General features: G+C 42.1%; 1 protein-coding gene across 1 annotated transcript in view; it reads right to left on the bottom strand.

Annotated features, from left to right (window-relative positions):
* LOC124711590 (cadherin-23) overlaps nucleotides 1-15,119 on the bottom strand; it is a 407,580-nt gene that overhangs the window by 18,670 nt on the left and 373,791 nt on the right. Inside the window, exons 26-28 of the mRNA XM_047241742.1 lie at nucleotides 14,186-14,487; nucleotides 1,364-1,551; nucleotides 719-842 (exon numbers count right to left, since the gene is read on the bottom strand). Coding sequence (XP_047097698.1) covers nucleotides 719-842; nucleotides 1,364-1,551; nucleotides 14,186-14,487 — 614 coding nt within the window. The remainder of the gene's footprint in view (nucleotides 1-718; nucleotides 843-1,363; nucleotides 1,552-14,185; nucleotides 14,488-15,119) is intronic.

Raw genomic sequence — 15,119 nt, 5'->3', positions numbered from 1 at the left:
CTGGGTGTTCCTCAAGGATCGAGCCCATGTGGCAAGAGTTTGGGACTGGGTGTGACATAAGGATGGACAAGGATATTGCATAGATGGTGGACAGCATAATACCATTTTAGGGAAGTGCTTGGGAAGGAGTGTGGAAAGGATGTTCCTTATTTCCAGGCACAATGGTAAAAAGTAAGTGCTGTGTGCTGTGGTAGGTGTAATAAACAGATTTTGCAGATATGGCTCAGTTGTAGCCGCACAGGAGATAGGGAAGGAAGGTGAAAAGAAGGGTGGTATGGAGGGAGGGACCAGGAGTGGGGAAGGGAGGGAGGGGAAGAGGAAGGGGGAGGGAGGGAGGGAGGGAGGGAGGGGCAGAGAGAGAGAGAGAGAGAGAGAGAGAGAGAGAGAGAGAGAGAGGCTCAACAAAGGATTTTTCCGAAAGGCAGCAAAATTTTCACTCCTGTTCATGTGCCAATCACAATGACTCAACACTTCCACTATTTGGTTTGTAGCTACCTCTACTTTAAATTATTCAGTTCTGCCAGAACTTTCAATTGCCATATTACTCTCAAAAATTACAATGTCGAGGTGGTGCTTTGTCTGTCCTGCTATAAATATCTGCTAAACATTGTAATAACTGAAAATGAAAGTTAAGTTTACATTTTAAGTAACATCTATGACAGGTCATCATCTTTTCATGAAAGGAACACTATATCTACAGAGTAGTTGCTCATCTCACCTGCACTGCCTGAACTCCAAAGTCACTGTACACTTTATCAAGGTCAGAATTGCCAGAGTCTCGTAGTAATGACTCCATATCTTTTAGATCATAACTCTCTTTTCCCACTAATTGGAAGCAAGAACTGTAATCAGAAATATGAAATTTAGGAATAGCACTTAAAATATGACTTTACTTATATCTGTTTCTTTAAGTCACAACAATGAAAAAACCTAGTTGAATAATACTTGATGATGACAATGATAGACTATTCAGCTAATATAATGTAAGATATAAGATTAACAATCACACATATATAAAATGTTAGGTTGCTTGAACCCTGGGTTGGGTAAGATCCCACACATACCATATGCTAATGATAAAAAGAAGTTGTTCATAACTGACTGACATGAAAGAAACATCACTTACAGAGAACAGAAAAAGAAAGTGAGATAAATAAAACCTGTACCCAACAAAATAATAATGATTCTGGTGTAATCAACAGATGGTAAATTACAATTTATTATTCTCACTGCCAATATTCTACAGATTTCACGCACTATGGTGGATTGAAACTACATACAAGATAAAACCTGTACAGAAATATACAATTGTGAATAACTTTTCATTCTATTAGCAGGATGATTTACAGCCTATAAAATATACCTTGTACTGCCAAAATCCAGGCTTCCATCATCCTTGCTGTAGAACTGTGTATCATACACATTCAGACTGACTGGAAGCAAAAGAGCTTTTTCGACAGCTCGCTGGAACTCAGGTAGAAGTCGACGTATCACTGTAGGTGGCCGAGTGAAGACAAATCTCAGAAGATCGCGATCTCGAACTACAAATATCTGAAAAATAAAGTTTTCTCTTAAACTTTAAATGACAGTGTTGTTTGACTTCATTACTCATGTAATACATTCATTTTTATACCTTCACTGAAACGCAGTACAACACACAGGAGATTCAAGATGATCATGTGCCTCTTATCTGACAGTGTGCGTGGCCAGTGAGAGTGTTTGTTTGTAAAGGCAATAGTAACTTTGAAATTAATTGAGATGCAGGATGATAAAATGGTATTTTTGTTTCTTGGTGTTTTGATTTCTTGTCAACCGTGGAGGGAGCAAGGGTTATGTTTTCTGTTCCATGCCTCATTTTCTTGGATATGCAAACACAATCTGTTTCCTTCCTAGTGTGCAATGCAATACAGTTGTATCACTATTACACGTCACACACTTTACTTGGTCAGGCTAAACTTAATTTTGTAAATATTACGAAAAATATCAATATTAGCAGTTTTCTGCCTCTTTTATGCCAGTTTTGCCTTGTTATGCTGTCAATTTTAATTTCTCATTGTGCTCAACTTAAAATTAATCTCAAGAGAGGGTCATAAATAGTTATCTCAGTAGTTTGTGTCCACATACACTGTCAATGACATACAGCACTGAGTGTAGAGGAACTAAGATCAAAGACTAAGGCAATATTGAAAATATTCTTTCATGTCACTGCTTATTTCTATGTAACATAGACTGAAATTTACTGTTTGTAGATAGAAAAATAATAAAGCTGTCTGCCCACAACAGTGTGGTTTTATGGCATTACTGTTCCAAACTATAGTCAAAGTGTTGGTAGGAGACAAAATATAAAATCAAGTCACGTGTTCATGAGACTAAAGAGCAAACAAATCCCTGTCCCTGGATTGCATTACAGTATGCATTTGTACTGTTTGTAACATAAGCTTAAAAAAGTTTTGAAAATGGAAAGTGGTCAAACTTTGTTATGAGCAAACTGTAGGTGATACTTTTTTTTAAGATTCATAGACCAGCGTCAAAGGGCAATCTTATTTGGAGTCTGGAACGACTGGAGCACTAACAGAAATCTGAAAATTTGATTCACCTTATTGAGTATGCTAAAATTACTGAATCTGAAGGGCACTGATCTCGAGAAAATGCAATATACCTGCAAGATATGCTTTGTGCCAATTGTCTACAAACTGTGTTGAACTGTTAAAATATTTTGTGTACCTAAAATTGAAACTGACATATATAGGATCTATTAGATAAACTTTTATACATTTTGGGGGGAGATTCTTCACACTAAACTGAGATGATAAGTCCCTAAAAAGACATGTAACAAATCCTTTTGTAATTAGTTCTCTACTCAGAAATCCATAACCAGTGTTCAAAATAATTTCCACTGCCATCTGCCCATACATGTGCAGGCACTCTCTGAATTGCATATGATCACAGGAATTGCCAGTCCTTTCTGGTGTTGTAGGAGTCATACCCAAAACCTGTTATGAACTGGATTTATCTCTAATTTGAAAATAAGAAAAGAAGACAACTGTTGTACTCTTTCAAAAACTTTTGGATTGTGTAAAGTGGCTTTGCAGGATAACATGACATACTTATAAAATACCTCTGTGTTAGGAATGTCTACTGAATAAGCCAGTTGTTCTAGGTAGATTCAGAATAAAATCTTGTAATATGAGCTGGGAGAAGATACAGACCTACAAGACTGTCTCTTGCAATTCCTGCACACATATAATACTCATAACCCTCTGGTGGAGTGCATGTGTATAGAAGCAAACTGGTGTGTGTGTGTGTGTGTGTGTGTGTGTGTGTGTGTGTGTGTGTGTTACACCTGTGATCTGATCTGTGTTTCTGCAAAAGGAGAACTTACATATGGTCATAGCAATTGCTGATCCTTTCTGGTGTCATGGGAGTCTTGCCCAAACCCAAGTATGTTGTCTCTAATTTGAAAATAAGAAAAGAAAACAACAGGCAACACATGACACTAAGCAAAGACGAGTACACAAAGCATTTAGTGAGGGCTACCACATACTGTTTGCTGAGGTTGGTGTTCTTGTAAATGTGGTAGTTTAGGCCTGACTTCTGCCAGTGAACTTATATGTATGAATACTGCATTTGATTAGTTAAATTATGTGTGTCAGTCTCAGATCACATGAATGGTATCATTAGCAATTTTGACTCATTACCAAGTCATCATCAGATGATTTGAAAGAGCTACATATAACCTGTCAGGTGAAAAGTTCCCAAGAAGTGCTCACTCACTGAACTAAAGAAGAAATGTATAATTTAAAAAATTCAAAGTGGGGTCATTGTGTTTCCCTAATGCAGAATACGTGCTCTGCATATGTATAATCTGTTTTTATTTGCGAGTCTAGTCTGTTTTAGTAGCATGTTGACAAATTTTGTATCAGTTGTTTGAAGTAGGAGATAAATTAAAGACAAGATCAGCAATATGGAATGTGTTGAGAGTGGGAAATATGTTTCACAAATATGTACTGACAAATGTTTGTTTGGATCTTTGTTTGTTACTTGTTCCACAGATCAAATTTCTAATAAAGTCATTGATGTGGAATGTTATCAACAAAACATATTTACATAAAGACAAAAAATTATATGGTGGCATGCTGGCTATTTATAACTTTCATTTCTGTAAAAATGACTATTTCTACACAAGAATTCCTCTGTGGTATAGAAGGAGTTGGTAAGGAGAAACATATTTAATCTATATTTGAAAACATGCTATCTGTCAGACAATCAATTTCTATGACTCGATAGTCACACAGTTTTATAGCTGCATATTTCACCCCTTTATGTGCTAAAGATATATTCATTGTAGGGTAACACAGGTCACTTTTCCTCCTAGTGTTGCACTTGAGACTGCTTCTGTTAATCTCAAATTCAGAAGGGCTGTTGATAACAAATTTCATAACTGAATAATACACTGTGAGGCTGTGGTTAATATTCCCAACTACCTAAAAAGATGCCTGCAAGAGGTGAACTCCACAAATGATTATAATTACTTCCTGTTGTTCTTTTTGCTTAAGTGAGGAGTTACCCTAGGATATTATCCCATAAAGCATCAATGAATGGAAATTTGTAAAATATGTTGATTTACTGACTTCTGTATCCCAAAAGCTGGCAGCTATTCTTATGGTAAAAGTAGCCAAACCTAAACATTATACCAGGTCTACTACATCATTTTTTCCTGTTTAAATGTTCACCTGTTCATCAGTATGCACAGCTAAGAACTTTCTACCTTGTTTATTATTTCTTGTTGGTACACTAGGTTAATAGGATATGGGAAATTTTTCTTTGCTAATGCTTTATTGATCATTTTCAAAACAAAGCTTGTATCATCTACAAACAGGACTAATTCTGTTCCCTGATTAAAACAGAATGGCAGATCACTAACACACAGCAAGAACTGCAGTGGGTCAGTGATTGAACCCCACAGACTCCCAATTTAATTTCTTTCTGTGTGGATAATGTGGTATCTTTCTTTGTATTTCATGCGCTCTCTTCTCCTCCCTGAAAAATAACCCAACAATCCTGGATTCTCTTTCTTAAATAAGAAAAAAATCAGGCATATGCTGAACTACATATTCCATAAAAGCTTATCTCCCTTATTAGAATATTTTGCAGTCAAATGCTTTTCGTAAGTCACAGAAGGTCTCAACAGCTGTTTTACAATGTTCTCAGTGAATGTATAAATAGCTGATTCAGCAGAGTGGTCCTTTTGAAACCTAGACTGTGATTAGCTAACCATCCAATTACTACACTTGTAGGTGACAAGCCTTGAAGACATTACCTTCTCAAAAAATTTAGAAAATCATGTAAGGGGTGAGAAATGGCACTAGTTATGCAGTCAATATTCTTGTAGGGAGGCCTAACAATGTCATATTTCAATATGTGAGGGAGAACACCTGAATTAATGATGCATTACATAAATGACGAAGAACATTACATATTACATTTAGCACCACAACTTTTTAGGTACTCATTGGGGATATCATCCACCCCACATGAACTATTGCGGACAGGCACAATTAAATTGCACACACCTTTTGTCAGAAAATGAAAGAGAAACACACATCATTCATTCACACAAGCAAATATACCCCATGCAAACATGATCAACAACTCCAGCAGCTCAGGCCAGAATGCAACTTTCACGTGTAATGGAGGCAGCAATACGGAGGGGGCAGGAAAGGGGGATAGCAGTGTACAGGTGGGGGGAGGAGGAACACTGTCTGGCACAGTGTGCAGGAACTAGACCGCCAACAGGCACAGTGTCAGGAGGTCATGGGACAGGGAGGTGGGGAAAATGAGTGAAAAGGAGAGGAGCAAAGGAAGACAGGTGGGTGCATTGGCAGAGGAGAGGAGATGATAGGACAGAAGGGATGGAAACTGTTGTGTAGAGGGTGTGGGAACACGGTAGTGTGATAGGATGAGGCCAGAGTAACTATCCCCACACCATCCAGCAAACAGTTTCCTCCCCCTCTGTCCTATCATCTCCTCCCCAATCTTGTCTCCCACCCTCTTTATTTGCAACCCTCTGTCTTTCTCCGCTCCTCTCCTTTTCATCCATTTTCCACCTCCTGCCCCACAACCTTCTGATGCTGTCCCTGTTGGCTGTATAATCTCTACACACACTGCCAGACAGCACTCCTCTCTCCCCCCACACGTACATTGCTATCCCTTTCCCTTCCCTACCCCCTCCAGATTGCTGCTTCCATTACACATGAAAGCTACATTCTGGTCCCAGCTGCCAGAACTGGCAGTCATATGTGCTTGAGGTATGCTTGCTTGTGTGCATAAATGGCGTTTGTTTCTCTTTCTTTTTTTGATGAAAGCTGTAGCTGAAGACTTATTTGTGCCGTCTGCACCTCGATGTGTCATCACTAAGGTAAGTAGCATACTATCTTTTTGAACCTTGTTAATATTCCAACCTGGAGTTTCCATTGTTTAAATTAACAACTTTTTTGTTTTTAACCTCCTTTATATTCTGATGAAGCATGTTGGTTTTGCCTCTCTCTATGCTTTTATAAGAGGAACTGGCAGTATCTATCCAGTCATTTTCTTTATACTGTCTGTCTGAGTTTGACCTAAAGTTGGTGGCTCATCTAACTCCAATAACAATGGGGAAAATGGTGAAAGTGTAGAAAGAAACAAAACTCTCTCTGCAATTTCTATACATGAAAGGCAATGTCCTGACTGACTGGTTGACTCACCATCACCCAGTCCAAACCATTCAGGATAGAAACTTGAAATCTGGAGAAGGAATGGATATTATTTTAAGAAGGGATTGTCATTTAAGACCAGACTTATTGAAACTGCAACACTAAGGGAATGAAATAGAGGATGAAAATTTCTTTAAAAAAGTTTATATTAAGGCAATTTTGAAGCTAGACCTGCAAAAAGTTGGTATTTGCTTTCTCGATCACAAATAAAGAAACACATGTTATAGCATTTTTGGATATTTAACTCCATTGGGGTGAAGGAGAGGTGAAAGCTTTTTTAGAAAACATATCATTATTAAAGAAAGAACTACTAAAGTAGTTTTAAAGCTACATATATGAACATTGGTATTTGACTTCTCAGTTACAAATAAAAAATATGTGTTTCAGTGTTTTAAGAAACTGAACTTCTAAGGGAGTGAAACAGGGGGATGAGATTTTTTATGAAAATATTTTATTATGAAAGCATTTTCAAAGCTAAATCTATGAACATTTAAATTTTGCTTCTCAGTTAGAAATAAGAAAACATATGTTTAACTGTTTTTGGAAATTCAACCCATATGAGGGTGAAATAGGGAATAAAAGTTTTTATGGAAATATCTCATTGCGCAAGCATTTTTCAAGCTAAATCTATGAAATTTGTATTCTATTACAAATAAAACATACATGTAACCATTTTTGAAATTCAACTCCTAAGAGGAGGAGGTGAAATTTTTCATTGTGAAAGAATTTTTAAAGCTAAATCTATGAAGACTGGTGTTTGGCTTCTTGGTCAGAGATGAAAAGAAATGCTTCTATCACTGTTTTTCAAAAGTCAACCCCAAAGGGGAAGAAATAGGGCAGACTGATTCACTGACTCTCACACAGCCCAAACCACTGAGGATAGAAACTTGAAATTATGCGAGGGGGTGGATCTTATATTGTAGGCATTGTTAAGAAGGAATTGTCCAAAATTCCACTCCTAAGAGGATGAAATAGGAGATGAAAGGCTTTTTGAAAGTATGTTGCTGTTAAGGGAATTTTGCAGCATGAGCTATGAAAGCTGGTATTTGGTTTCTCAGTCAGCAAATAAAAAATAGGTGTTTCAGCTTTTTTTGAAATTCAACCAGTAAGGGCAATAAAATAGTGGGTGAAAGTTTTTTTGAAAATAAGTAATTGCTAAAAAACTACTAACAGATTTGTAAGGCTACATCTATGACAACTGGTATTTGACTTCTCAGTTAAAAATAAAAAAATACATGTTTCAGTGTTTCTGGAAATTCAACCTCTAAGAGAGTGCAACAGGGCATGGATATTTCATTACATTAAAAAAATTTTAAAGCTAAATTTATGAAACCTGGTATTTCACTTGTAGGTGGAATATAAAGCAATATTTGTTAGGTGATGAAAGTTGCTATGGAAAATTTCCATAAGAATTTAAAAGGCATGATTAACAAAAACTTTGGACCCCAACTACGGGAACTGCTTTTTGGTCAAAAGTACATTCAGAAAAGACCATGCTTATATCTCCTTAATTGGCATGAAATGCTTAGAAAGTGCTACAATTTGTGAACAACTGAAAAATTTGGTTAAATGAAACCAAAAAAATCTCTGCAGCCCATACAGTCTACATGAGCAAAGCAGTGGCACTAAGCTAACACCAGACTAAATAATGCAGGAACAATTTTTTAGACTTGTTACAAAGGTAGCAGTTTATTTATTATGGTTATACTGTTACCATGAGATTAGAGTGTGAGCAAGTTGTTGCACAAAAACATGGATCCATGGTCCACTGATCATTCTCTAGTCTGAACAAGAGCAAAATTTGTGAATTTTCTAAATTATTTGCACTTCTGTTGTGCCTAGTGTGCAGTTCAGTGTTTTCTCATGTAAATACAAAGCAGATACTAGATTACAAATAGCAGCAACTTAGTATAACGGGAGAAGCAGGATCTATGTCCAAAGCTGTACTGCTTCGCTAATTTTTCTGTATTTATTTTAGTATGAGTAAGCACAAACATTATCATCTTTTTCTTCCTGGCCTTATCCTGTGTCTCCACAGAGTCATCACTTATGTTGAATTTGGCAGTGTTAGTGGTAATGCATAGCTGGATGCCCTTCCTGACACCATCACATCTCCCCAGGAAGTAATTTGTGTGCCTCATCTGTCTGCATCTAGTGTTATCTTATGTGCAAGTGTGAGAACATTTTCTAATGTTTGCAACTTGTCTAACTGAGGCAGACTGTGGAAACCACCCTGGTATTTACCCAGTTGGATATAGAAAATTGCCTAAAAACCGCATCCAAACTAGCCAGCACAACAGTTTTCATCGTTAATCCACCTGGCAGATTCGATCCAGAGCTGGAGCATCTTTCTGGTTCTGGAAGAGGGCACCTTAAATGCCAGGCTATCTGGGCAGGTCCACAAATAGTACGTAGTAAGTTAGTAACAGTTAACTATAACTCTATCTCGAGGAACGGAAGATACAGGAGATCAAACATCTAAGCGCATCCCCTATGGTGAGGCCAAGAAGCTCTTTAAGGCCATGCAGCCTCCTGTGTTTACAACATCTTTCGCTTCCACTCTGCAGAAACCGGTACAGTTGGCCACTGTTGCTACACAAACGGAGGTTGCTAGTGTCAGCACTAATACCTGCGTTTGCCAGTGCACTTGTGCTGCTGCAGTTGTTTTGCAACCTGCAGCTCTCCCCACAACGTCGGACAAGGCCGTGGTTGCTGACATTGGGGTACTTCCAGCCCCTCCCCATGTGGCACCTTCTGCCCACGCGAGTAAAGCTCCAACTGTGGACAAGGTTTTGCATTCTAAGCCCCCCAAGACGAAGACGCCAAAGGTGGTTTTGCCACCTGAGGAGACTAGTCAGGGTCAGTCTGATGACGACGCCATCATACTGTCTGACATCTCCCTTGGGTCGTCATCAGAGCTGATGGACATTGATGTCAACCGGGGGCGATATTCTCGCCCCAGGAATAAATCTCCGGCCAGTACGGGCTCTCGTCCAATGCACAGGGGCAGGGTGAAAATTCAGCCACCCTGATCACTGGCTCCCATATTACAGTGGAACCTGAATGGGTTCAGGAAGCATGTGGCCGAATTACAACTCCTTGTACGAGAGCGCCCCTTGTGCTTATGTCTCCAAGAGACACATTTCCGGGCTACTGATGCTCCTTCTTTACGGGGCTATACCGTGTATCGAAAAGATGATCTGATGGGGGAAAGGGCAAAGGGTGGTGTTGCGGTTTTTGTCCATGACATGCACCACTCATCTGAGCTCCCTCTCGTTACGGACTTGCAAGCAGTTGCAGTTGACCTTCTTGTGGGGTGGAGGCTCACAATCTGTTCCGTTTACTTACCGCCTCAGGATGCAATAGACTCTGAGGCTCTCACAGACCTTATTGCCCAACTCCCCCGCCCATTTCTCCTTCTGGGGGACTTCAATGCTCATAATGTCTTATGGGGCTCTACGACTACTTGCTCCAGGGGTCGCATTCTGGAAAGCCTCAAGGCATCCGAAGAACTGTGCATCCTCAACTCTGGTGCTCCCACTCATTTCTGTACTGCTTCTGGGTCATCGTCAGCTAGTGACCTTTCCTTTTGCTCTCCAGCACTCGCGGATTCTGCTCTGTGGGAGGTTGCCGCTGACCTCCATTCTAGTGACCACTTCCCCCTTTGGATTTGCCTCGTGGATGAGACTGTGGCATTACCAGTGCCGCCCAGGTGGCACCTCTGCAGAGCTGACTGGACACTTTTCAGCGATTTAGCTGTTTTGGAACACCGTGCCAGCGTCCACGAATGGGTCGACCATGTTACAGCCGTGATCTCCCATGCTGCTGAATTGTCGATCCCACAGTCCTCTAGTCATCCCAAGAGGCACCCTGTCCCTTGGTGGACCACTGAGTGCCGCTCAGCCATCCGAGCCCGCCGTGCAGCTCTGCGCTGCTTCAAGTGCCGTCCCTCAGCTGACAATCTTGCGGCCTTTCGGGTGGCAAGGGCCAAGGCGCAGCGAGTGATTAAAGAGAGCAAACGACAGTCATGGCAATCGTTCCTGAACTCCATCTCCCGCTCCACTAGTTCTACGAAAGTATGGGAAGCCATCAGGAGGATTTCAGGGAAACGCAGCCAACTACCTGTCACGGCATTGCTGCATCAGGGTTGTCTACTCACGGCGCCGAGAGACATTGCCCAGACACTGGCCATGTATTTTGCCGAATCTACTGCCACTATTAACTGTGATCCAGATTTCTGCCGCTACTGCACTGCCATCGAGACGGATCACTTGAACTTCCGGTCTCCAAATTCTGAACCCTACAACTGCCCCTTCACAATGTGGGAACTGGATTCAGCGCTGTCTGTGGCTCATGATACTGCGCCAGGTGATCATCAAATCCTGTACAGCATGCTGCAGCACTTGTTGCTGCCATCCAAGGAAGTTCTCCTGAATTGTTTTAATATGATATGGTCATCCGGCACGTTCCCTGACTCGTGGAGGGAGGCGATTTTGGTTCCCCTCCTCAAACCGGGAAAAGACCGAATGCATCCCAGTAGTTATCGGAGTATTGCTTTGACGAGCTGTGTCGGGAAGACATTGGAAGGCATGGTCAACCGTCGCCTGGTTTGGCTGCTCGAGACCAGGCAGCTCCTTAGCCACTCTCAGTGTGGCTTTCGGAGATGTCGTTCAACTATAGACAACTTGACCCTGCTTGAGGCAGCCATCCAGCAGGCCTTCCTACGTAACCAGCATTGTCTAGGTGTATTCTTTGACATTAATAAGGCGTATGACACTACTTGGCGCCGCCTTGTCCTCAGTCAACTCCATCAGTGTGGCTTTCGTGGCCATCTCCCCATCTTCATTCGGTCCTTTCTTTCCCGCCGCCTCTTTCAATATCGGGTTGGTAATGTGCTATCTGATTTGTACGTGCAGGAGAATGGTGTTCCTCAGGGAAGCGTTTTAAGTGTCACCCTCTTTGCCGTCGCCATTAACAGTATCACGTCCACTATCCGGAGTCCTGCCCAGTGCTCCTTGTTTGTGGACGATTTTGCTGTTTTCTGTTCTTCCTCCAGTCTTGTCACTGCTAGTCGGCAGCTGCAGCTTACAATAAAGCGATTAGAGGCATGGACTGCGAAGACGGGTTTTACCTTTTCTGCAGACAAATGTGTGTGTGTTCATTTTAATCGTTCTCGACGTCCTTTTACCTCCCCTGAATTGCGTCTGAGGGACACCATTCTTCCTTTTAGAGACACTGTGAGGTTCCTGGGCCTCACTTTTGATTCCAAGTTGTTGTGGTTGCCGCACCTTAAAGACCTCAAGGTGCGGTTCCTGAAGGCGCTGAATATTTTGAAGTGTCTGAGCCATCGGTCCTGGCGAGCAGATCGGGCGCGTCTGCTGCAGTTTTACAGGGCTTTCATCCGGACGCGTCTTGACTATGGATGCACTGTGTATGGGTCAGCGAGGCCTTCATATCTGAAGATTCTTGACACAGTACACCATGAGGGTATCAGGCTGGCCACTGGTGCCTTCCGTACCAGTCCCATCCCCAGCCTGCGTGCTGAGGCAGGGGAACCGCCGCTCGCCATCCGGCGGAAACTCCTCATGGTGCGACGGGTGTGTCAATTCCTTGCCTGTCCTACCTCCCCTGCATACCCTACTGTTGCCCGACCACCTATGGAACGTCTCTTTTCCAGTCGTCCAAGGGCAACGAGACCATTTGGGATTCGTGCCAAGCGTTTGCTTGAGTCCCTTGGTGTGGAGCGTGTGGCACCCCAACTCCAGGGTTTTACCTGCCTGCCTCCCTGGTTGCTCCAGAGGCCCAGCGTCCTTTTAGACTTGTCAGAGTACCGGAGGAGCTGCACTCCTGCGTTTGTTTTTACCTCCTTATTTTACGATATTTTAAACCAGCATGCCGACCATGTACCAGTATTTACAGATGGCTCTAAACAGGGGGACTCTGTTGGATGTGCTGTTGTTTTCCCTGATCGAGTCGTCAAGTTACGGCTTCCTGCAGCATTTACCATCTTTGATGCCGAATTGTTTGCGATCTTGCGGGCATTGGAGCAGATGAGATGTGTTCCCAGTCTTAAGTTTCTCATCTGTTCTGACTCCCTGAGTGCCCTTCAGACCATGCAACACTTGTACCCAGCGGATACGGTCATCCAGAACATCCATGATGCCCTACTCCACCTGCAACGGCAGGGGAAGGAGGTTTCTTTCTGCTGGGTGCCGGGGCACGTGGGTATTAGGGGAAACGAACTGGCAGATGTGGCTGCCAAAGATGCATGTTCCCTCCCTCACGTTGTTGAATGTGCCGTCCCCCTCCATGCTGTTACCTCCCTTTTGCGTTTTCATGTTATGTGTCAATGGGAAGAGGAGTGGCTGGCAGTCGGTGAAAATAAGCTGCGTCTGGTCAAGGCCACCATGCGGCCATGACGTACGTCCTACCAGTCATGCTGGCAGGATGAGGTTCTCACTCGCCTCCGCATTGGGCACAGTCCCTTAACGCACAGTTTTTTACTCCGGCGGGAGGACCCCCCAATCTGCAGTGCTTGTGGCGTCCAGATAACTGTCTGCCACATTTTACTTGACTGTCCTTTGTTCTCTGACCAGAGGGCGGTGGTTTCCTTGCCACCAGATTTGCCCTCTATTTTGCAAGACGACGCAACAACTGTGCTTAAGGTCTTACAGATTTGTGTCCTGTCCAATTTGTTGCCTCGGATTTTAGGGAGAGGATTTTAATGTGCTGCTGGGTGACTGGCTCACCCAGGCTTTAGGTAAGAGGTCCGCCAGTCACGGTTACCTTCTTGTTTCACTTCGATTGCTGTTCTCTTTTCCCTGTGTTTCCTTTCCTTTTTTACTGCATTTCTTCTCCTCTTGTTTTGCCTCTGTATGTGAGGATTTGTAACTGCGTCAGGTCTGTGTCTTTTAGCCGTTCTCCTTGTTCGCTGTCCGTCTTCGTCCCTTCACTGCATGTGTTCCTGTTTCTATGCGTTTGGGCGCTGATGACCACGCTGTTTAGCACCCGAAAACCTCAAACCACACACACACACAACTATAAGTATAGCGTACACTATTACTCTCTAACTGTTGCTTTTCTTTTTTAATGATTTATTTCACTCATTCCATGCCTGTTAAATTTCTCCTTCATTATAGGACATATAGAATATGATGCATGAATAAGCAACTGAATGAGTGCCTCAAACTAGGTTGAAACTGTGGTATATTCTTTATCTAAAAGAAATAAAGTCAAATTACATGCCCTACCAACTAAATAGTTTTATTACTGAAAGAAGAAACTTAACTAGCACAATATGTCCCTTTTAAAGAAAGGAATGCACTGCACTAATTCATGAAATTTCTGTTACATGACTGAGTACATAGCTAGAGCTTACAGAATGCCACATCAACACAGAATTATATGGAAAACAGACAATAAGAAATTATTACCTTCACCCTTGCTTCAGCCAACCAGTCCTCTCGAAGGCTATTATTGGCAATAACATGAAGCTCAAAATAGCCATCCACAAAATCCAACATGCTTCCAAATGTTCGAAGTTCTCCTGTCTTCTCATCTAACCGAAATGTTGCATTTCCATCTGTTTGTGTGCTGACAACATCTAGTCTAGATGGTGCAAATGAGAAGAATGTTGTGTTAACCAGCATGTAGCTGAAAGGATCAGCTGTTGCATCAGCATCTGTTGCCTCTAGTGTCAATAAGGAAGTATCAATAGGCACATTCAGCCGTACACCTGAAATATATAGGAAATAATGTCACATTCTCTTCTTGCCATAATCCCGGACCAACAGTGAGAAAAAAATGCTCCGAATACTACACAAAATGGTTTGAATGACTAACAACTAGAGATTAAAGTATATTCAGCATTTTGACAAACATATCTAATTTCACTTCCTCGCAGATTAAAACTGTGTGCTGGACCGAGTCTCGAACTCGGGACCTTTGCCTTTCGCAGGCAAGTGCTCTACCATCTGAGCTACCCAAGCATGACTCACGCCCTGTCCTCACAGCTTTAGTTCTGCCAGTACCTCATCTTCTACATTCCAAACTTTACAGAAGCTCTCCTGCAAATCTTGCAGAACTAGCACTGCTGAAAGAAAGGATATTGCGAAGACATGGCTTAGCCACAGCCTGGGGGACATTTCCAGAATGAGATTCTTGACTCTGCAGTGGAGTGTGCACTGATATGAAACTTCCTGGCAGATTAAAACTGTGTGCCCGACCGAGACTCGAACTCGGGACCTTTGCCTTTCGCAGGCAAGTGCTCTACCATCTGAGCTACCCAAGCACGACTCACGCCCCGTCCTCACAGCTTTACTTCTACCAGTATCTCGTCTCCTACATTCCAAACTTTACAGAACCTCT

Source organism: Schistocerca piceifrons, chromosome 8 (genome assembly GCF_021461385.2).
Source record: "Schistocerca piceifrons isolate TAMUIC-IGC-003096 chromosome 8, iqSchPice1.1, whole genome shotgun sequence".
In the NCBI taxonomy this organism is placed as follows: Eukaryota; Metazoa; Arthropoda; class Insecta; order Orthoptera; family Acrididae; genus Schistocerca; species Schistocerca piceifrons.
This window is presented reverse-complemented; position numbering and strand designations above follow the sequence as displayed.